The sequence below is a fragment of the Phalangium opilio genome, unplaced genomic scaffold (genome assembly GCF_054372755.1).
Source record: "Phalangium opilio isolate 3A_F unplaced genomic scaffold, DU_Popi_V2 ptg000041l_1, whole genome shotgun sequence".
Taxonomy (NCBI): domain Eukaryota; kingdom Metazoa; phylum Arthropoda; class Arachnida; order Opiliones; family Phalangiidae; genus Phalangium; species Phalangium opilio.
Window position 1 is genome coordinate 3,082,000 of NW_028324165.1, and position 24,168 is coordinate 3,106,167.

Here is a 24,168-nt window from a genome sequence, read left to right on the forward strand (position 1 = left end):
AAATTCTTTGATTAATAATAAAGTTAATATGGGTTGAAATAAACCCGTTCATGGGGTCTTGCATAATAAGCGTAAATACTTCGGGTTTAATTGTCACTGGAACGCTTTCGTCATATGTAAAGACAAGACCCAAATTCGTAATAGATATATAGATGTTTTGACAACGACAAAATTTAATTGACGATTTCTGCATACAGGCCGCGAATTCAGATTTACGTTTGTTCAAGATGTACCATATTTTATACGGTATTAAAATAAAGTTTCCACTTTCAACAATAACTGTTGGTTCTACGTCTCTTCCCCGCGGACAAACAGTTACCGTTACACCGCTTTTTGTTAAGTGTAAGTTCAAATCGCGAAACATAGCCATATTTTTATAAAAATAGTATTACTCACAACACATCACGGGTATTTTTATTCAGGAACGAGCAGTGCAGTTTCAAACATTTACTTTCGATTGACTTTCCTAACAAAAACTCGGGGTCTTTTTATAGTAAAATATCTCCACTTAAAAATTCCATAATATTACCCTTAAGCGATAGAAATTCTTATACCTGATAATTACGAGAAAATAAAAACCTTGGGAGAATTCACACGTGATTTTTGAAAGTATAATTTTAACCCTTCGACCTTTTTCCAAAAATATCATCCATTTTAAGATCGGAGCACCTTTCCCCCGAAAAATCCCTGTTTAAATTCCCACACTTTTTCGTTTTTTATAAAACCATTAAATACCAATTAAAGCTTTCCATCTGTGTAGGACGTGTATTGGAAAGCGTCTTTTAGCCTTCTACATAAACTCCACCCAAATCGAAGCAAAAAATACTTCTCGGTAATTACACCCAGGTGCATCGTATAAAAAAGCAATTATTTTTTTGATACAATGTAATTTAAAAAATATATTTGATAACCTAGGGGAATTCAGGTGTTCCAATCGTATATCTAATATCATTAAAAAGTATACCCGCAGCCAGATAAAAAAGCAATTATTTTTGATACATTGTAATACAAAAAATATATTTTACAACCTAAAAGTATCATTAAGTATAATTAACGACTAGAATTCTCGGTAAATTACTTTTAAAAAATATATTTGATAACCTAGGGGTATCCAGGTGTTTGAAATCGTATATCTACCCATCATTAAAAAGTATACCCGCAGCCAGCTAAAAAAGCAATTATTTTTGTTACATTGTATATACCTAGGGTATCATTAAGTATAATTAACGACGAGAATTCAAAATATATTTTATAATCAAGAGGTATCATTAAGTATCATTAACGACGAGAATTCAAAATATATTTTATAACCAAGAGGTATCATTAAGTATCATTAACGACGAGAATTCAAAATATATTTTTATAACCAAGAGGTATCGTATAATTATCCACGAGAATTCTAACTTTTAAAAATTTTATAGAGGCTATAATTATCTACGAGAATTCCTATCGTAATTATTACTGGGAAAAAAATATTTTTAACCGTATAATTAGGCGTTCCCCGCGCGCTAGCGCGCGGGGACGCCGTGTGTCACCCCCCTCCCCCGGGGGCGGCGGGGACGGTGTATATAAACTCTCGGGATTTTCGGATATTTCATTCGTTCTTCACTCGACGTTCGTTATGGCATCTTCATCTTCACTCGGTAAGCGAAAACTTAATATATCAGATGATGAGGAGGAAATAGATATTTTTGAGCAAATTAAAAACGTTAAAGAGGAAAATACTATCGAAAAAGCCGGCATTGTCCCTCGATACGATATTAAACGAGGTTTAGCTAGTTACGTGACTTCATTACCAGCGTCGCGTGACGATTTTTATTTCGATATTCAAATATACAAGTACGAGGATATAAAAGATAGAGATAATAAAGATATTTGGCAATGCGATGGAAGAAGATTAAGATTTGTCGCGTCTAAAGATAGCGTCGAATGTAAACAAATTCGATCTATCGTGAACAAGATCGCCAAGCATATCATCGATAATCCCGACAAGATCACGAAAAATTATTCGTTTTTTAAGAAAAACGAATAATTAATCAATATGGAATCCCAATATCTATTACTCGTATATCTATTAACGTATCTATATATACTATATACCCAATATATCAATTATCACTACTATTTAATATAAAAAAAGAAGACAATTATTACATGGTTGATGGGATGGATATGAGACTCGAAGTTAACAGATTATCAACGTTCAAGATATGGTCTGTCGAAGGTATTAGCGTGGATGACATGGCAGCCAGCGGTTTTTATTGCATTAGTCCTAAAACCGTTCGTTGTTTTTCTTGCCTTACCGCCTTGACTGGATGGAGAGCCGACAATCATCCAATGGCTGTTCATGGCTACGAACAACCGTTATGCAGATTTGTTTTTCGGTCAGGAATGAGGTGTGGAAACGTTCCCATCGCTGGACGTAATTTTTTCGAGGAAATTGAAAGGGACTACTCGGGACCGGAAAATCATCCCACCAGAAAACAACTAGCACCTTGCCCACACATGTTACAAGCCAGATTCGAAATCGATTTAAAAGAAAAAGAAGAAAAACGAATAAAAAATATATAAAACTCTAAACAATTTGATAAATTTACTCATTTAAAGATGAGTAGTTCGAGCGATTCCGAAAATGAAGAACCGCTAAATTTAAGTGTTAAAGCTAATCCTAAACAATTTTATACTTGCGAAAAAATATTAGATAAAAAATCAAGAAAATACAAATGTAATCAAGTAGAATGTAAAATTAAATTTAAAAATTTAGAACGTATTAAATTAACCGAAGTAAACGAAACGTTTGTTAGTATAATTAATTCCATACTCTTTGAATTATTACGCAACCAGCAAGGATATAATAGAGTTAGATTTTGTATTCGTTCGGATGAGTTGGATAGTCCGATAAATTTAAGGTTTATGAATATTAATGAATTAACGGCTGAAAGAGTAATAGGAGCTATAAGTCAAGTTGCGCAATCAAATCGAAATTTCCATTTACAAAGCTCTTTAGTTTTTGACGTTATTTTTTTACATTGCGACGTACCCGTTGGACGTCGATCAAAATCATTAAAAAATAGAAATATAGTAATTTTGGATACGTTTATAAAAACGAGTTCAAATTATATTTACATTGACAATACCGATAACTTATGTTTTGGAAGAGCTTTGGTGATAGGAATTTATTTGGCTGATAAGAGATTCGAAAAGAATACGAATGAAAAGTATCAAACAACGAACGAGTCAATTAATTATTTTAGAAAGATAAAAAATGTAATCACCCCCTCCAAAAAGAAAAAGCGGAGCAATTATATAAAAACGCTAATATTTCTCCGGATACCGTTAATTTATTAGATATTCAAAATTTTCAAACTTACTTAAACGAATATCAAATTATTATATTCAGAGCTGATAATTTAGAAAAATATTTTGTCGGACCTTTCAAGGAAAAACAAATTTTTTTATTGTTAGTTAATGATCACGTGCATGTAGTTAAGGAATTGCATACAATGTTTGGCGGTATATCTTATTGTTCTAAATGTTTAAAAGTATTTCACGGAACTAATCAAAAGAATAATCACTTTTGCGAAACTCGTGTTAAATGTAGTAGATGTAGAACTTTAAATGTATTCCACGAAGATAAACTAATTAAACCTGTTAAATGTCGAAAATGCCATCGTTATTTTAAAGGAGAAGAATGTTTGAATTTTCATATATCTAACGGAACGTGCGATAACTTTAAAAGGTGTTTAAAATGCGGACTAGAACTGAAAGAAAAACACTCTTGCTCGAAACCATGTAAAAACTGTTTACGCGTACACGAGAGGAACCGTTGTTACGTTATGCCTCTTTCGAGAACGTACGAAAAAACCAGATATTGTTATTTCGATACCGAATCAATCGTTAAAAATAACGAACACGTCCCTGTCTTACTCGTAAGCGCTATGCAAGAAAATGAAGGGAACAATTACGAGTACGAGATATTTCGGGGGTTCGACTGCGTCGATAAATTTCTAAATTATTTATTCCGGACGAAAGAAATGGTTTTCCAACACGCGACAAAACGGCTTAAAGCAACTAAACCGGTTTTTGAAAATATTACGTTGTTAGCCCATAACAGTAAAGGTTTCGATTCGTTCTTTATTCTTCGTGGGTTATTAAAATTGAACATCATACCGGATATTGTTTTTGACGGAAGCAAAATGTTGGCCATTTTTTTGAAAAATCAAAAAATGAAATTTATCGACTCTTTCAATTTCGTCTCGCAACCATTAAGATCGTTCCCCGCGACGTTTTCTTTGGGAGAAAATAGAAAAGAATTTTTCCCTTACATATTCCACACCGAAGAAACTTTGGATTATGTCGGTCCACTACCGCCGAAAGAGTATTTTCAACCGGAACATATGAAAGAAAAAGATTATAAAGATTTTCTCGAATGGTACGCTACGAAATCGAGACAATCGGTCTATAATTTACGCGAAGAACTGGAATATTATACTATCATGGATGTTAAGGTTTTACAACAGGGTATGGATAAATTTAGACAATTGTTCGAGAAGGAAACTGGTTTCGATGTTTTAAATATGAACGCTTTAACCATAGCGGGGGCCTGCACGAATATTTTCCTTCATAAATACTTGGAAGAATTTACGCTCGGAGTAGTACCGTGTAACGGCTACAGGAATAACTACAATCAAAGCAAATCTGCTTTAAAATGGTTGGCGTGGGAAGAAAAAGAACGCGGAATAAAAATTCAATCGGTTCTCTCGTTGGAAGGGGAAAAGAAGATTGGACGATACCCGGTAGATGGTTATTCTTCTCAACCCGAAATAATATTTCAATTTGACGGAGATTTTATTCACGGATGTCCGAAACATACGAAAGGAGGCGAATGGAATCCGTTATTGCAAGATACGTTTAAAAATTTATACGAGAGAACTCTGGATCGAGATGATGATATCATGTGTAACGCACCGAACGCTGAATATGTTAGAATATGGAGTTGCGAGTTTGACGAAATGTTGAAAAACAGAATCGAGGTAAGAAAGTTTTGCGATTCGTTACACTTTCGAGATCCGATAGGACCAAGATCGGCATTATACGGTGGTCGTACTGAATGCTTCAGGCTGTATCATAAAACCAAACCAAACGAAAAAATTCTATATTACGATGTTTGTAGTTTGTACCCCTTTGTACGTAAAAACAGAGACTATCCTAAAAATCACCCGGAGATTATTACGAGAGATTTTTCATTCGATTTGAATCATTACTTTGGGGTAATGTCTTGTAAAATATTAGCTCCGAAAGACGCTTACATACCGGCATTACCAATTCGAACCAGAAAAAAACTATTTTTCGCTTTGTGTCGTACTTGCGTGGAAAACGATATACAAACAGCCTGCGCGCATAACGACTCCGAGCGAGCTTTCGAAGGGATTTGGCCCACCCCAGAAATATACATGGCGGTCGAAACCGGTTACGTTATATTGGAAATCTTCGAGGTTCACCATTACCCCGAAAGGTACACCTATATCAAGGATAAAGATCCTGGTTTTTTCGGCAGTTACATTAATACATTTTTGAAACTAAAAATCCAAAACTCTGGCTGGCCTCGCAACGTTACCACCGACGAGGAAAAAACGGAATATTTAAGACTAATTAAAGAACGAGAAGATATCGAGATTAGACCCGAAGATGTAACAAACAATTCAGCTCTACGCGCGTTGGCGAAATTAGCTTTAAACTCGTTATGGGGTCGACATTGTTTAAACAACGATAAACCAAAATCGGTTTTCGTCAAGGATTATCAAGATTTCATTAAAATTATAATGGATCCGACATTGGAATTAACGGATATGCGGCCAATTAACGACGATGACGTTTGTTTAATGACCTACAAATTCAAAAAAGATTTTTGCCCGACATATTACAAAGGATCGGCAGTGTTGGGGAGTTTCGTTAGTTCGTACGGTCGGATCGAATTATTTCGAACTCTGAATAAATTAAAAGAAAGGGTTTTGTACTGCGATACGGATAGTATTATATTTATTCACAAAGAAAGTGACGAATTTCTTCCACCCGTCGGACAATTTATGGGTGATTGGACCGACGAAGTTCCAAATGGGTATATATCGGAATTCGTTACTTCGGGTCCGAAATCGTACAGTTACAAAACAAATACCGGGCATTGCGTTACGAAAATGAAAGGAATTTCGTTAAACAGGAAAAACGAACAGATAATTAACTTTGATTCGATCAAATCGGCTTTAGACACTCCGGGAACTAGTTACACTTTGGAAATCCCCTTTAACGTTGTGCGTGACAAAGCTCGCGCGAAACTACTTTTAGGAAATCTGAAAAAAAGTTTCGGCGTGACTTTTAATAAGAGAATAATCGCGGACAATTTTTTAACATATCCGTTTGGATACTCGTTAAAGCAAGATGCATCGTGAAAGTCTACGTTTAAAATCATTCAATGGTCATTGGACTTCCAATTCGTCGGAGTTGGAAGTTATTCCCGCGGAACTAGCAGCGTCGGGTCTCTTTTACTTGAACGACGGCTTAAAAACCATGTGTTTCAGCTGTCATAACTTATTCGATTGGGGAGGATCGAATGAGACTAATCCTCACGAAGTGCATCAAAAACAAGCTCCATTTTGTAATTATATTCTCGGACTCGATATTACTAACGTGAGTCTGGCTGATGAAGAAGGGGAAAAGAGAAGATTAAAGGAAGAAATCGTGGAATATTTTGACGAATCCATCAAAACGTTTACGTCTAGTTTCGTCGATTTAATTCTCGAATCGTCGATAGATGCTTTCAACACGGAATTTCAACTCTAAAAGAAAAAAAGTGACTTTCGACGATATCCCCGTGGTTTTTATTATTCCGTACGAAGATCGCGTTAATTGGAGAGAAATAAACAAACTCCATTTTCAAAAACGGATTGACGATTTTAATAAACTTTTTGAGAAATGTTTGATTCGTGCGCTTGTAGAATAAAATTCCAAGCCCCCATGCAAATTTTACTGGCCGGTAGTACTATGGCTGGTAAAACGACGTGGATATTTAACCTTTTGAAACACGCCCATTGTTTGATCGAACCACCTCCGGACAGGATAGTGTACTGTTATAAAGAATATCAACCGAAATTTGACATTGCGAAAAAAGAAATTAAAAACATTGAATTTATGGAAGGACTCCCCCCAGATGATTCTTCATTTTGGGATGAAAGTATTAATAATTTTCTAATAATAGATGATCTGGCATTCTCTTGTTATAATAGTTCCCATATCGCTAATATATTTTGCGTCGGCTCTCATCATAAAAATTTATCCGTCGCTCTTTTAACTCAAAATCTTTTTGGTCAAGGTAAAGAGAGTCGAACCATTAGTCTTAACTCTTCGTACATAATTGTTTTTAAAAATCCGCGAGACGGGTCTCAAATAACTTACTTGAGCAGACAAATATTTCCGAATAATAAAAACCTCGTAACTAGAGCGTATGATTTTGTTACCAAGGGTACTCCCTATTCTTACTTGTGTATCGATTTAAAACAAAACATTCACGATGATTTGCGTTTAAGAACAAATATTTTTCCGCATGAAGGAAATATGATTATTGTATGTGATGACAAATAAAATTTGTATATAAAACTATTTATCGTTTCCGTATGTCTTTTATTTCGCGTTGGAACGTTCGAGGAGTTGGAATGGTTAAGAGAAAGCGTAAATCGAGTTTGTTAAAAAAGGTATTAAAAAGAAATTTTAAACGAAAAATTCGAAAGAGAGGACGTCATCCGTTACACAGACATTTACCATTTTTTCGTGGATTGGTACGCGCCAGTCAAAGTGGCGGAGGAAAATTAACCAAGGTACTGAAAAAAGCCAAGCAAAGTCAAATCAAAGCCGTTCACAACACGTTTTATAATTTGTTAAAGGGAAATATTCCATTACCCGAAAAGGATAGAATTTATATTAAAAAACATCGAGTATATATAAGAAAAATCGCTAATAAAAGAGGTCTGGCTAAAAACAAACGGAAACTTCTTATAAAACAGGCGGGAGGATTTTTACCCGGGTTAATAGCTGCTTTGGTACCGACCTTGATATCTACCATCACTTCATTAGCGAGATGAAACGAATGGTATTACTACCCGAATCCGCTGTTTTATCGGGAGCTGAAAAAGAAGCGACAGAGTTGGATCGTGAAATGAGTCGGATTTTAAAACAAAACACCTCTTCGGAGGATAAACTTCGACATTATTTATTAACTTTACAAAAGTATTTGACTATGAAGAGCCTGATAGAACCTCCTAACGTCAACGTTGCAAATATTCCACCAGTTTTCCAAGTTCAACAACAACAACAACCCGTTCAACCACCGCAATTTCTAACACCTAATCCGTTTTCAGTATTGCAACAGCCGCCTTCGCAACAACAATCACCTCAAGGGACCCCCCTGGCCCTCTCAAGGTCAACACCGAGGTCACCCTCGAGGGTGCCCTCGACGATTAGGAAGTCATTCCCACGACCTAAACTCACGTCAACTCCGAAAACGAAGAGACATCGACGATATACCAGAGGTGTACCGGAGGCGGAGGAGGGTGATGATGGTGATGATGGTGACGGTCATCCTTATCGCCCGAGACGTCTCCTTACTGGTATGAAATTGCGAAAAGTCAAAACACCGATAAAATGGTCTAAATGAAAATGTACCAATTTTTTTAAAAATAAAAAAATATTTTATTTCATTTTTTCTCTTGATTCAATAAATGTAAACACATATTTAACATAATAATAACGTCGTTGTAAGGTTTATCTTTCACATCGTACAATTCTCGTATTATTTCATTAAAAGAAAATCCGTGACACAAACTTGTTAAAACAAAAATAACGTGTCCCCCGCATGTAAATGAACTGTTCGGCTGTATTTGACAATTATTGTAATACCAATTGGAAGCGTAGCTTGATAGATTAAAACCGTAATAACTAGGGTCTTTACCGTACGAGCAAAAGAAATAACCGTTATCGTTAGTATCGATATAGACTCCTAACCAATGCAATCCTTCGTTTGAGGATGGTTCCGAATTGACTACGAAACAATAGGGTTTCCGTTCTGGTGGGTCGGGTAAAATATCTTTCGGGAACACTCCTATGAAGTAGGGTCTCGTTCGAGGATCTGTGCTTAAAAAAAGGTTTAATTCTTCCGTGTTCATTTAACAACTTTTTGTAATTCCGGCTCGTAGAATGATCCTTTTATTATTTCGTCGTTTTCGTCTTTTATTATGTAAACAGTTGGAGTACGTAGTAGTACTTTATGTACGACAAAAATTTCATTCGTCCAATATCCAGTATATCCTTTACCAAAGGCGCCTTTGTCGGTCGTAATTCTCACCAAATCACCCTTGCGTAATTTTGGCTTGTTGCTTGTACGTTTCTTCTTGTAATATAATCGTTTCCATATTAAATGTTCGTTATTTATATTTACGTTTTTAGGAGCTATACCGATTGTTGAATGAACAGTAGCGTTATATCCATTTACAATTTTTTGTAAATGTTTCGTGTAATTATAATTGTTATTTCTCGTCATTAATCGAAACATTCGCGTTTTCAATGTTCTATTCCATCTTTCTATCATGGCGCATTTTAAATTACCGTAACTAGCGTACCAATGGATATCCTTACTTTTAAGATAAGCTTGCACTTTTTTGTTTTTAAACTCGCTTCCTTCGTCGGAATTTAACCTCGAAGGTGTACGTTGCTTAAAGATTGTACCGAGAGCTTTTATAATTTCTTTCGCCCCCTTTGTTTTTAACGGTAAAGCCCACGCGTATCTCGACAAGACGTCAATGACGGTTAGAATATAACGATATTTGTTATTGTATTTGGACAATTGGGGTAGATCGATTAAATCGCATTGGAAAACCTCGTTCATACTAGTGACGTAAGTTTGGTTTCTAGGATATATTTTTCTTCTGGGTTTATGTTTCGTATACGCGGGTTGGGAAATCAACCATTGCTCGATATCTTCCTTTGATACATTTGGTAGAGCTTTTTGTAATTTTCTCACCGAACCTAAACTCGCGGGATGTTGCGGATCGTAATATATATTTTCGATTTTACGCGCTATTCGTTTACTAACCATCTTTGAAGGTATTTGGGAAATAAAGAAAAAAACATCTGTGAATAAGCTTTTTATTTATCAAACGTAATTGTAAAAATCATCTCTTTTCAATTCCGTTACATTGTCGGTAATAATAAGAAATAATTGATCCAAATTTTCGTTCTTCTCTCCAAATCGTTTTTCAAATTCATTCTTCAGGTTCGTCTTATTTAACATCGATATCGCTTGTAGGATATTCAAGTCCGTATTCGAATTTGAGGTGCAGGATACGTGGTGCTCTATTTCGCCTTGGCAATTAAGATTACCGCAGCAGTTGGTGTTTTCCAGTAAACTTTCGGTAATGTCTCGCAAAATCATTGTTCTGAATAATTCCTTGGTATTGGCTTTTATTTCCAATTGCCGATCCAATTCCGGTTTTATTTGTTTCAATCGATTCCACGTGGTTTTATTTAAACAAAATCCTTTACAAGTAGCCATCCATAGTAAATCGTAGCGATGAATATTCGAATTTTCGCATACGTATTGTCGAATGTCGATATACTTTGTTCCGGTTCCGGATACGTAACCTTCAACTTGAAAATTTTCCGGTAGGGTACTGTGGAAGCGAGGTAAGACGTCTTGGAAAAACAAGTTTATATAATCCACCAGCAACCATAAGTTTTGATATACTTTGTTACTAATAGTAACCATATATTCCGTTCTCGCATTATCGGAAATGGAAATAATTAGATCATCGCCAGCTTCGGCTATCTCGATAGTTTGTTTATCGGAGAGATTGTACTGTTGTTGTTTCATGATTTTCACGCGATCATTTGACGCTAATTCGTTGGAGACGTTTAATTTTATATTTCTTTCATCACCTTTTTAATTTCCTTAAAATCCCAACAATTACCGACAATAGTTACGTGTCTTTTGTTATTTCTAACTGTTACGAGAAGATTATTATCTTTTCGAGTTGGTAAATAAACGTACTCGTCCATACTCTCACTCTAGTTTGTACAAAACGTTACGATCCCTCGTTATTAATAACTCGTTTTCAAACTCGGCGTATACTATAGCTGTTACCGCAAACGCGAGTGGTCTTTTAAAACGTATAGTTAACCTTAAACTACCGTGTTTTTCTAAAGAACAATGCTCGGCACTAGCCTGCTCTTCCGGAGTAAAGTCAACAGCGTATAGAGTATTACCTCTAGGATAATCAAAAAGACTAATGTAGTTTCCTTTATTTTTCCCATAACTATCTAGAGCCGTAAATAAGGTAGCGTATTCCCTACAGTAATGATCCTGAGTAAAATCCGGTGTGAAAGGTTGATCTGGATAATTTTTATTCCCTACCGTAACTGATAAAAAGTTCAAATCTAGGTGTTCGAAATAAAATGGATTTTGAGATAAATTCCCATTGAAGGCTGATGTTTTAACGAATCCGATAATCATTCGATTAGGAATTCTACCCAAAAATAAGTTTTCTTTAATCGTGTCACTGTTCCCGGTTTCGATACTAAAATACTTTGCCACAGTTTGATTAATGGGATACACACACGGTGTTTTTTCCAAAACCATAGCATGCGCTAACATAATTTCAGTGTTTGGTTTTATTTTCCGTACAAATAAAGAAGCTGATTTAATAACGATTTTATAATTATTAATTGGATCAGGAGGAGGAGCATTCCCTTGGGGCGGAGCAGCAGGAGGAGGAGGTTGGAAAATTATTGGAAAAGTATCCGCTGATCTAATAAATTTAAACTTTATATCAACGTTGTTCAATAAGAACTTGTTCATCTTACATACATCAACGTGTAATCTCCCTATCATTTCAAATATTTTAGATGCTCCGGTTCTAGTTCTTCTAGATTTCATTCCGTTATTATCGGCATGGTGTGAATCGGTATTTGTTAGTTTTGAATCTTTGTAAAACATTTCTAACGCCAATTGCGTGTCTTTAGCTTCTTTCCCATAATTTAACATTGTTTCGAAATAAGCGATATATGGGGCCAAATTATTCACGACTTGAACCTGAGTATCGTTAAACATAACTTCTATTTGATCAAATAAACTCCATAAGGTTAAATTAGCCGGGCCGAGTTTATCGCTTCCCGCGATAGCTTTCCATTTATTATCAGTTGTATCAAATCCTAATATTTGAGCCTTAACGTACAGTTTAATTTTTGAAGTGTCTATATAACTATCAGGAGTTCCTGGAATAAAAAATTCCAATGGACCACCATCCGTTATAGCATTAACAGTTTGTAGTTGTATATCGTTACTGGCCACAATATTCAAATTAGAGACGGGTTTAGCGAACAAATCTAATTCCGACATCATTCCTTCCATTTTTGTATAACTTTATTTGTCAATGTTTAAGCGTAAACTAATTATTACTCGCGTATATTCCCTACTTTTATACCCCCCCCCCCTTTGATTTTTATCGAGTCTTCTTTAAGCTAAAAAATCAGACTTCTTCCTTATTCTTTTCACTTTTCTCTTTCCTAGCTTACTGGCTCTTTTTCTTCTTTTACGCCTTCCACTCCCAAATTGCGCTTCCCCTATTTTATCACCCGCTTTATGTAATAAATTAGACCCCGCAATTTTAATATTCTTTTTGAAAGAGCTTTTAGGATCTGCTCCCGTTGATATATCACCAAACCATCTACTTCCGACACCTATCGCTTCTCGTCCAACAGCTTTTGCTGCTGGTTTGAGTATGGGGGTTATGAACCGAACTAAACTCTTAAATATCGATCCTAATCCATTTCCTCTTTGAAATACTGGCCCAACAAACGCCCCGCCCGATTGTTGTAAATAATAATTATAATATCTATTCCGTACAGACATTATTAGTGATTACGGATCCTTCTAAAATGTAAAGTCGTAACAGTTTTTCCGAGTTTGAATGGAATTTTCGTTCCCGAATCGGTCTTTATATCAATCTCAACTAAATTAAAATTGGGTGTACGTACTGGATAATAATTAATTGGATTGAATGTTAACACGTGAGGTTTATTATCTCGACTGTTTTCAGGTCTTGGAATTGTACGTAAAAGCCCACCCCAAGAGTCACCTATTACCTGGGGGTATATGAGACTCGTATAAATGAATAAGGTTTGTACACCTCTATTTATATCTCCGAGATGTTTACTTTCCGTATTGTTCCTCAACGGAGTGTCTACTTGACTCTTATCAAATCCTAACATGTAACCTAATCCGGGATTATCTTTTGGAAATGTAATTGAAAAATAATCCATATATTTAGCCTCATTTTTGGTTATTTTATTCCATGGGGTATTCTCCTTAACAATACCAACCCCGCATTTGATTGTTACTGTTCCTGTTTTATTATACACAAAATCGAAATATTTTCGTTTCGATTCGGGTAAAACCATTTTCATTGCTTCGACCACAGTATCTATACTTTCATACGTTCCGTGAGGTATCGTATAAGATTTCGTTTCGATTGATGCTTTATTAACATCTTTATCAACGTCAACGGGTCTATTTCGATCCCTTGAAACAAATTGCTTGACTTGGAATTTACCCAAATTTCTGGTATCTAATTGATCCCGCGCAATGTCTAAAGGATTACTAGCTATATATGTTTCCCGAAAAATCCATCGATCCCAATCTAATTCCGCTATTCCAAGTACTTTTCCATATTCTTTAGGAAACTTGATAGCCGTTTGTTTGTCTCCGTTAATTTTAATTTTCATAAATGTCATTCCCTCTTTCGTCATTATTTCAAAATTTATATCATCCCTAGCGTTTGTTGTTATTGATTGTTTAAACGTTTCGAATAATTTTTGGTAAATACTAGTAGGTTCGTCTTTCGCTCCCTTAACTATATTTCCCAAATTACCACAACCGCCTTCCCCAATTTCATACTCATAATCAAGATCCACCGATCTAACGACAAATTCATCAAAACAATCAGTTATGTTGTCCCACTTTGAAGGCATATTTATTTCCGACAAACCAACCTCCCAATTTCCATCCGATAAATTATACGTTGTAGGTAGTTCCGTCCTATAACTTGTTTTAGTATTTTCAGGATATAATTGCATGGAGGCATTACTTGGTAAAGTAATGTAAAAGGAATCGTAAGCGGGTGCTAACATTGCCATGTTTACTTGTCGAGTTATTCTTTGCTATTGACGTATTCATCAATTTACTAATTGCTTTTATTAACATTTTTGATTGACAGGTGTGATAATACAAATTCTGAGCGCATATGCAAATTTTGATCATTTCAGGCATGGTTAAAAGTGGGATTTCTGAATTATGCAAATTTGGATCATTTTCGGCTAATTTGCATGCCTAAAAGTGTGGTAACTTACTACTGTCGCTGCCGAGAATCAGAGGGTGGGTGAGCTGGGAAGTTAGATGAGCTAAGGCGGAATCAGTCGTTTGACCTTTAGGGTCGTACAGAGAGGCTAGTTGTATTCGTTGGCCTTGCCAGGTGAGAGAGGCGGCGACACCTTCGATTGACAAGGGCCAAGTTAGAGTGAGGTTTGATGGTCGGAGGTGAGAGGCAACAAATATTGCCACCCCACCCCCTCGCCGAGATGAGGTATCCGGGTCCGGGGGTCTGTCTCTTCGAAATACGGTGTATTTATTGAAATTAGTGTGGGTTGGAGCCAGGTTTCTTGTAAGAGGAGTGCATGTGGGTTATACCGGTGTATTAGGGCTGTGAGGTCGCCTAGATTAGCGTTTAAGCTGCGGATGTTCCATTGGATGATAGTGAGATGTTGCTGCGGCATATTAGTTTCCGAAGCTTTCCTTCAAGAGTTGTCTCTTGTTGGGGGGAATTTTCTGGATGACTTCTTGACATTGAAGGTTGGTTTTGAGCGTGCGATTAAGTAGTAAGGTGAATAAGGAAATAATTTCCTCAAAGGCGGGTGGAGATGGTTTGGCGAGAGCCATGGTGGCCTCGTAGAGCATACTGAGGAGGGCGTCGGGGGATTGCAGAGGCGGTTGAGGCCTGGCGGAGGACCAAGGTGAGTGAGGTGTGTGGGCGGTACTGGTCGTAGGTGTGGGGCCTGACGGAAGAGGGGGGAAGTTGGTAAGATTCGGTTTTGGGGCAGATGTCGGATTTTGTTTCTGGTAGGTTTGGACCGCATCGTAGCGGGAGAGATTATGGCGTTCTTGTAGGCGGAGGATTTGCAGTTCTTTTTGGCGGCGAGGGCATTTGGCGGCTGTAGCAATGTGGTCAGTAGCTCCACAATTGGCGCATTTTTTCGGACCCTGGCAATCCACCGCATCAGCGTGGTTGGCGCCACACGTGACGCAGCGGAAAGGGCTTGTACAGTATTTTTGAGGGTGTCCAAATTGTCGGCAGTTTTTGCATTGTATGGGTTGGTGCTCATACGGGGAGACTTTGTAAATGCGGTAGTACATACGTATTTCTTGAGGGACCTCCTCTGGTCCAAAGTTGAGCAGAAAGGTGGTGTTATTGGCACCTAGTCGGGTTACTTTAAGGCAGTTAATGTCTTGTCTTCGTAAGGCTTCACTAATGAGGTTTTCGTCGAGGTTTTCCGGGACTTGGTATATGACTCCCTTGTTTCCAGGCTCTTGGTGTTGTCCAGGGCTGGTTATTGTGAATTTGATGTTGTCGATATGGTCCCATTTAACGAGGGTGTCACGTTGTTTCGCCGTAAGGGGTACCACCAACAGGGCGCCACCTTTTAAGTCCCGAAGATCTTTTACTTCTCCAACAGTTCTGTCAAAGTGATCGCAAAGAAGAATAAAGTCAATATCATGGAATGTGCGTACGGTTTTGTTTTGAGAGTCCTTGGTAAGTTTCCCTTCGCGGGTAACGGGGGGTTGAAAAATCAGCGGTTTCATATTATCTTGGGGTATCGAAGTCTCCATTGAGTCGTAGCCTTGGCCTGCTTGAGTTCTTGATGTTTCCGATTGGCATTCATCTTCGGCTTCGGGAGGGACCGAGTCTTCATTTTTTTCCGTTTTCTGGGGGAGGGCATAAAGAGGGCAGGGGAGGGGGGAGAAAGAAAGCACTAAACAGAACTTTAAAAAAATCGCAGAGAAACCGGAGCGCAAGAAAGGCGACCGGCCGGCACGAAAGCAAAAATCGAACTCCGTTCAAAACCAGTTTATTAATTGCTTGGACTAGTTTTAAAATTCAAGAAGTGAGGGTTACTGGTCCTCAGGACCAGTTTATTAATTGAGAACAAAGGTGGGGGCCAGTCCAGAAACCAGTTTATTATTTCGGACACTAGGGGGGTCACTGGTCCCAAGCAGCGTGGGAAATAAGGCGGTGGCATAGGGCGAATGACCAGTTTAAAAATTGCCAGGATCAGTTTAAAAATTGCCAGGACCAGTTCAAAAATTGCCTGGACGCGTTTAAAAATTAAATCGGAGGGGGGTCAGTGGTGTACTTGACCACTAATAAAATTCAAGGGTAACTGGGTAACCAGAGTCCAGATGTTATCTCAACTATTTTAATTATCCACTGCTTCATTTTAGCAGACGACGCGTCCTGGTCAATGGTCATGGATCAATTTATTTATTCCAGACTAGGGGGTGGCTGGCCCAATGTCCAGTTTTAAAAAATCCTTATTTCCCACCCTGTACTCCCAAGGACTAATTTAAAAAATATCCTTATTTCCCACCTTGTACTCCCAAGGATGTTGTAAATTTCCTAATGGGCACACAGAAGGCTTTCATTTGCACGAGACTCATTCTGCTGTTTCTGCTTGCTTTTGTTTAAAGCCGGGTTTTGTTGGGTTTTTCTGGGGTTTTTTATCTTTAGCAGTTGCGTGTATAGTAGAAATGGTCATTCGAAAATCATTCTGGAAATGAATATGATTCTTACGCCACGATAGGTCCGAATATCGTATAGTAACAGGAAAAACAAAAACGTGAAGTTCAGTCCCCAAGAAAACATTTGAAAACTGAACCGACACAGTCTGGTCGACGTCGGTCCCATGTGTCACGTTTCGAAAACTGAACCGACACAGTCGAGTCGATGTCGGTTCGTCTGTGTGATGTTTCGAAAACTGAATCGACACAGCCTGGTTGACTTTGGCCCGACTGGGTGACGTTTCGAAAATTGCACCGACACAGTCTGGTCGACGTCGATGCGACTATGTGACGTTTCGAAAACTGAACCAACACAGTCTGGAAGCTTCTTGCCGCCTTTTGCTATATTTAAGTCAAGACCTGACCTTTCAGTCAAGGAGGTTAAAGTGTATAGACATCTTCCTAACGGATGGTTTTCTTACATTTCGGTTCATTTGAATCATTATATTTAAAGATTGCCTCGAATTATGAAACGTTTACATAGTTAGCACATGATAGAAGTATCATTCCAGAAATTTGAGTTATTTATAGGTAAAACAGTTTGAAATGGGCAGGACCGCCCAGAGAATTTGCCGGCCCTGGGGAAAGTGACCGAAATCGCGGGTCCCCATCAAAACAGCCCTATAGTGGCATGAACCCCAATGTATATACGGGCCTCGTGTAAACTGACCGAATTGCCCCCTTGTCTCGACGAGCCTAGGCTTACACAAAAAGGTACAAGGAAGTAAAACTCTTTGATGAGTTCCTGTTATTGTAGGTTTTTCTGATTCTACCATCATATTGGAGACAAAAAACATGGTTTAGTCATCGTACAAAGTTTCTATTTGATGGGATATGTGAAGTCCAAACAAGATTGACCAAACTTAAATCAGAGAAATGGGAGAGTAAAAGAAAGTGTAAATTAAGAATAATTATAAATATCACCTTAATAAAAGAAGGGAACGGGAAAAACTACAGAAAAATCTGTAAACACGACCCCAAAATAGAGTTCTCTCAAATGGAAACCCATCCTTCTATAAGCCTATGGCAAACACGAAAAATAAATGGCACGAACCTCCATCAAACACACACATAACTAGTTTTTTTCCTCTATTTCTAAGAAATAGCGCATTTTTCGTTCCATGTTCATTCTACCATTGAAATCGCGCCAAATGGAAACATTTTTTCAAAAACGCCTATCCCATCATATATATATATATACCAAAACCATCTCGTTCCTTCCCCTTGTGTTCGGCTAACCCAGCAACCCCCGTAACTCTCTCTCTCACTCTCTTTGAATCTCTCAGTTTTTCCAATCTTCGAGGAATTAAGTCAGTAGTTTGCACATTTTAGAAAAGTGAGCCTTCGTTTTATAAAATGACCCAGTCGCGACATCTACCTTACATTTGGACCAATAATAGAGTATATTATCCACAATAAATATGATTTTTTTGGAAATGAGTGTTAAATGTCAGGGAAAAGTAAGGGATTCGAGAAAGAAGTTCGAAATGTGAGGAAAAAGTCAGGAATTCGGAAAAGGAGTGATAAATGTCAGGGAAAGCTCAGGGATTCGGGAAAGGAGTTCGAAATGTGAGGAAAAAGTCAGGAATTCGGAAAAGGAGTGATAAATGTCAGGGAAAGCTCAGGGATTCGGGAAAGGAGTTCGAAATGTGAGGGAAAAGTCGGGAATTCGGAAAAGGAGTGATAGATGTCAGGGAAAGCTCAGGGATTCTGGAAAGGAGTTCGAAATGGGAGGGAAAAGTCAGGAATTCGGAAAAGGAGTGATAAATGTCAGGGAAAGCTCAGGGATTCGGGAAAGGAGTTCGAAATGTCAGGGAAAAGTCAGGGATTCGAAAATGGAGTGTTAAATGTCAGTGAAAAGTCAGGGATTCGAGAAAGAAGTGTTAAATGTCAGTGAAAAGTCAGGGATTCGAGAAAGAAGTGTTAAATGTCAGGGAAAAGTCAGGGATTCGAGAATGGAGTGTTAAATGTCAGGGAAAAGTCAGGGATTCGAGAATGGAGTTAAATGTCAGGGAAAAGTCAGGAATTCGAGAATGGAGTTAAATGTCAGGGAAAAGTCAGGGATTCGTGAAGGGAGTGTTAAATGTCAGGTGTTGTGTTTTCGTATCCCCTTAACCTAGATGTCGCTAGCGTTCCCATTCTCGGATATAAGTCTAGACGAGATATTATCTCTCCTTTGTTTATTCAGTCACGCGGAATACGCGCCCTACACCGGAACGGGGAAAACACTACGCTCGTCTTAAGATTAGTATTTCTTGTAACGTATTAGCCTCTCAGCACAATTAAACTTTATGTCATTAATTAACTGACTAGTTATTTTATTAGCTCATTATAGTTAGATTATTTAGGCTCCAACTTGTTATAATGTTGTCACGTGACCCAGACGAGGCTAGCTTATTCACGTGATCTAGACTGGCCAATAAGGAACTTACACGATAAACAAAGCTACAGTCAGGCTAGGTAGATCGGCGAGACGACAGTCAGGATCAGATACTCGAGCGATGTAGTCATTCTTAATGTTAATTTAACGAGCTTATGTCAAAGTAATAAAGATACTGTTTTTAAGTTTTATGTTGACTTATTATCATAACATGGTGATAGAGGTGGGATTACGGCCCCACGCAAACGTATACAGAAAGATCCGCACCGTCACAACACGCCAAGGCCCAAATTGATTTCGACCACAGAAGAAGGAGACTGACTCCAGATGGCATCGTTCAAAAGCCCTGCGCAATTTATACCCGGTACAGACCCTGCTACCGCTTGGAGGGAATACAAAGAAGGCTACGTCATATACGCCACTGCAGCCAAGTTAAATGGCGAAACCGTATCGATTCAACGCGCCACATTCTTACACGTATTAGGCCCGGTCGGCAGAAGAATATACAATACGCTTCCAATTCCAGAAGTAGATGACGCCCGTACCGTTCCGGTAATTATAGCGGCATTTGACACTTATTATCAACCATACAAAAACCTGCTCTATTCGCGTTATTTGTTTCTAACAACGAAACAACAAGAGAACCAAACATTCGATCATTTCTTCACGGAGTTGAAGGCCAAGGCTTATGAGTGCGATTTTACTCCATTAACTGATGAATTGATAACCACCCTAATCGTCGTAGGCATACACAATGACAAACTACGGAAACAACTACTATCTACACCCAACCTGACAATTGACATAGCTGTTGCCCGATGTCAAGCGGAAGAAACATCCAGCATTCAGGCCTCCTTGATGGGCACACAGCACGCCACTCTGGTAAATACAACAAACGACATACCAATTGCGACCCTTGATGCAATGAATCGACGGAGGTTCCAGACACGGCGACCACGTCACACCGCAGCCCCAACCATCTTGCGCCAGCCACACTACCAAGCTAACTCTTCGCGCTTTTCAACCAGTAATCGCCGGAATACCCCATATGAGGAGCGGCAACCTAATCACGACTGTCCCAACTGTACTACAAGTCACGGGGGGAGACCTTGCCCAGCACGGAACTCGAAATGTCTCAATTGCAACATTAGGGGACACTGGCGCCCCAAGTGTCGAAAGACGTTTTCACTTCAAGAAAGACAACAGGCCCAGGAGGACAGAGAGCCCTTACAGGACTACTCACGCCAGCCCATGGTATTTGACGAGATGCCAGCCGATTATAACGAGGTTTTCAACTACAGTATCACATTGGACACCCACACACTTGATGTACCCAAGTTAGAACTACGTCCACTTACACACTTACCGAGAGAGGACGAGATCTACGACCAAATATATCTCCTTGACAAGCCAATAACCTTCAAGGTGGATACAGGATCTCAAGTAAACATCATTCCAAACCAAATTTACGAAACATTACCAGGCAGGCTGACACTACGACAACCCGTCCACACGGTAACAGCATACTCTGGCCATACAGTCCCGATAGAAGGCATAGTCGATCTCCCATGCACCTCTTATAATGCATCAATCACCTGCCCATTTTACGTCATAAAGGACGACCGGACGCCAATCCTGGGTGCCGCAGCCTCTTTTCAACTAGGCCTCATTGAACACCACCGAAGACCATTGGGACCACGTCCAGAATATCAAGTGAACTCTACATCATTAGCTGGCGAAGACCATACGACAACGACTCTACAAATTACACCCACGGAAGTAATTCGACAATACTCCTCAGTATTCGGCGAAATTGGCATAATTCCGGGCACCCATCACATACAATTGAAACCAAACACTATGCCTCACATAGCCACCGCCCACAAAATACCGATAGCACTGCAACAGCCAGTGAGACATGAACTAAACCGACTTCTACAACTCGGAATCATAGTCCCAGTCCAGGAGGCAGTGGATTGGGTCCATCCGATGGTGGCCGCCCCAAAGAAGGATGGCACAGTCCGCATTTGTCTTGATCCTCGGCGGCTCAACAAGGCCATAATGCGCACACCATATCCAGTTCCAACGTCCCAACAAATATTTGCGGAGCTAAATGGAGCTACAATCTTTACTGTATTAGACGTCCAGAGCGCTTTCTGGCAAATAAAACTTGATGAGTCTAGTTCAAAGCTGTGCACATTTGCCACGACAGAAGGCCAATATCGTTTCACGCGCCTCCCCATGGGCATCTCAACAGGCTCGGAAGTTTGTCAAGCAGCCTTACGGCGCATCTATCCAAAGACACAATTTCCAGAAGTACATATATCGACGGACGATTTTCTTATTGCCACACCGGACATGAACTCGCACATACATTCATTAATAAGAATTCTAGAAAAAGCCTACCAAATAGGATTACGGTTTAGTAGTCAAAAACTACAACTGACAGTAACAAAAACAACCTACATAGGACATCTCCTTACCCCATCTGGAGGACAAATAGATCCAAGAAAAGTCCAAGCGATTACGTCCTTACCACCACCAACAGACAAACTGGCGCTACAAAGCTTCCTCGGCATGATAAACTACAACGCAAAATTCATTCCTAATTCTAACGAAGACACAGCTCCACTACGAGCTTTGCTTAAAAAGGATGCAGATTTTCGATGGGAAGCCACACACCAACGCCATTATGACAACTTAAAAACACTTACATCCACAGCCCCAGTACTGGCATATTTCAACCCGGAGCAACCAATCGTACTATCAGTAGACGCAAGCCCGCACGGAGTAGGAGCCGTTCTCCTACAGGACGGACACCCAGTGGAATACGCATCGACATCTTTTAATCCAACCCAACAACGCTACGCCCAAATAGACAAGGAATTACTGGCTATAGTCTACGCATGCGAACACTTCAACTACTATGTGGCAGGAACACGATTCACCGTACAAACAGACCATAATCCTCTCATAGGATTGTTGCAAAAACCTCTCCGACTCATCTCACCACGTCTACAACGGCTTACCATGCGATTGTTTCGCTACCAGATCGATCTAATTTATGTACCTGGCAAACAACTTTTGATCGCCGACATGCTCTCACGAGCCCCTCAAAAACACATGTTAATCAACACACCTGAACTGGAAGGCCCACAAACCGCAGTACATACCATAACTACCCACCCCCAAGAAGTACAGGATCGATACATAGAAATGACGCAGCAGGATTCTACCTTACAGCTGGTAATTGGGTTTGTAAAACGAGGCTGGCCTAAACATCAAAAGAAGAATGTAAACCATACTGGCCCTATCAGGACGAATTATACTGCAAGCACCACTTACTCTTTCGTGGCACCAGATTGGTCATACCTCAAAGTATGAGACCAGAGATTCTTGGGAAAATCCATAACACTCACCAAGGTACAAATGCGTGTATTGCCAAGGCCAAACTCAACGTCTATTGGCCAAACATAACACAAGACATCACTAACTATGTGAAGGAATGCACGATCTGCATGGAACGACAACGGGCTAATCCTCCAATGAGCATGACACCACACCCGGTACCCGCTTTACCATGGGAAATGGTTGGCACAGATCTGTTTATGATCGGATCACAAACATATATTCTTCTGGTCGATTATCTTTCACATTACGTTGAAGTACAAGAACTACCTAAAGCAAACACGCAAACAGTAACCACTTTCCTGAGATCCCAATTTGCACGATATGGTCCACCTCAAAGGCTCATATCGGACAACGGACCCCCATACAACGCCATGGACTTTAAACTCTTCTTGAAGAAGTGGGGCGTACAACATGTTACGTCCTCTCCTCACTACCCCCAATCAAATGGGCTGGCCGAGAGAATGGTACAAACAATTAAGAACGCCATTATCAAGGGTAATCAAGACGGAATAGACTTAGAAACGGTCCTATTAGAATACAGGACGACCCCCAAAGTGAATCGTCCATCCCCGGCAGAATTAAGCATGGGTCGCCGGCTACGCACGTTACTCACAACTACAAACAAAACCTTGCAACCCCAGTTCCCGATACAAAAGGCCAGGGGTCCTATTCTGAGTCGGTCGGTAGCTGGCTCAACGATCAAAAATCGTCGGTACGGGAAAATTTGGTCGATAGAGTGGCTAGTTGGTATTCTGAGACAATCGTTATAGTTGTTGGTCGGCGCGGCCGACTAAACATTGTCGTTAGGCTAACGATATGGTAACCTCTGTCGTTAGAAGTTCTCTAACGATTGAAACTTCACTTTTAAAATGGCGGTCGCCCTGTTACAGCGGGAAATTTTTATGCTAGCCGCGATTGAAGATGAAATGCCTCGCCGAGACTTAAGAAGACAGAGAATAATTAGAGATCGCGAACATCCTTTTGAATTAGACGAATATAGGTTTAAAAGATTATTCAGATTGAGGAAAGAAACAGTTTTTATACTTTGTGATAGGCTGGAAGAGCGACTATCGGGTCAAAATGCGCTAGGTATACCCTCTAATATTAAGGTAATATTTTTTATTCATGTCACAAGTAAAATTACACCACATTGTTGAATAATATTACGTTATGTTTTATATAGATATTAGTCGCTCTAAGATTCTTTGCAGTTGGTTGTTATCAGCTAGCAATTGGACAACATTTGTGCCTAGCTGTAAGCCAACCTTCAGTTAGCCGATGTGTGAGAAGAGTTTGTGACGCAATAATAGAAATTTTAATGCCGGAGCATATTAAATTCCCAACCACAGATGAGGAACAGATGGCTAACAAAATTGGGTAAACCGTACAAAACGTAACATAAATATACATTCAAAACACTAACGTAAGAATTGTTATTACAGTTTTA

The 24,168-nt window shown here is 39.1% G+C and overlaps 2 protein-coding genes across 3 annotated transcripts in view; both read left to right on the top strand.

The window, feature by feature from the left end:
- Positions 1 to 24,168, top strand: part of LOC149679365 (uncharacterized) — a 78,899-nt gene that overhangs the window by 14,310 nt on the left and 40,421 nt on the right. The window lies entirely within an intron of this gene.
- Positions 16,138 to 22,705, top strand: LOC149679368 (uncharacterized). Its single transcript, XM_089835049.1, has 2 exons — positions 16,138 to 19,473; positions 19,532 to 22,705. The coding sequence occupies exon 2, from the start codon at positions 19,638 to 19,640 to the stop codon at positions 22,692 to 22,694; it is 3,057 nt and encodes a 1,018-aa protein (XP_089691175.1). The 5' UTR covers positions 16,138 to 19,473; positions 19,532 to 19,637; the 3' UTR covers positions 22,695 to 22,705.

Excerpts from the sequence above, each read along its gene's own strand:
- LOC149679368 (XM_089835049.1), top strand. The coding sequence starts at position 19,638 with ATGGCATCGTTCAAAAGCCCTGCGCAATTTATACCCGGTACAGACCCT.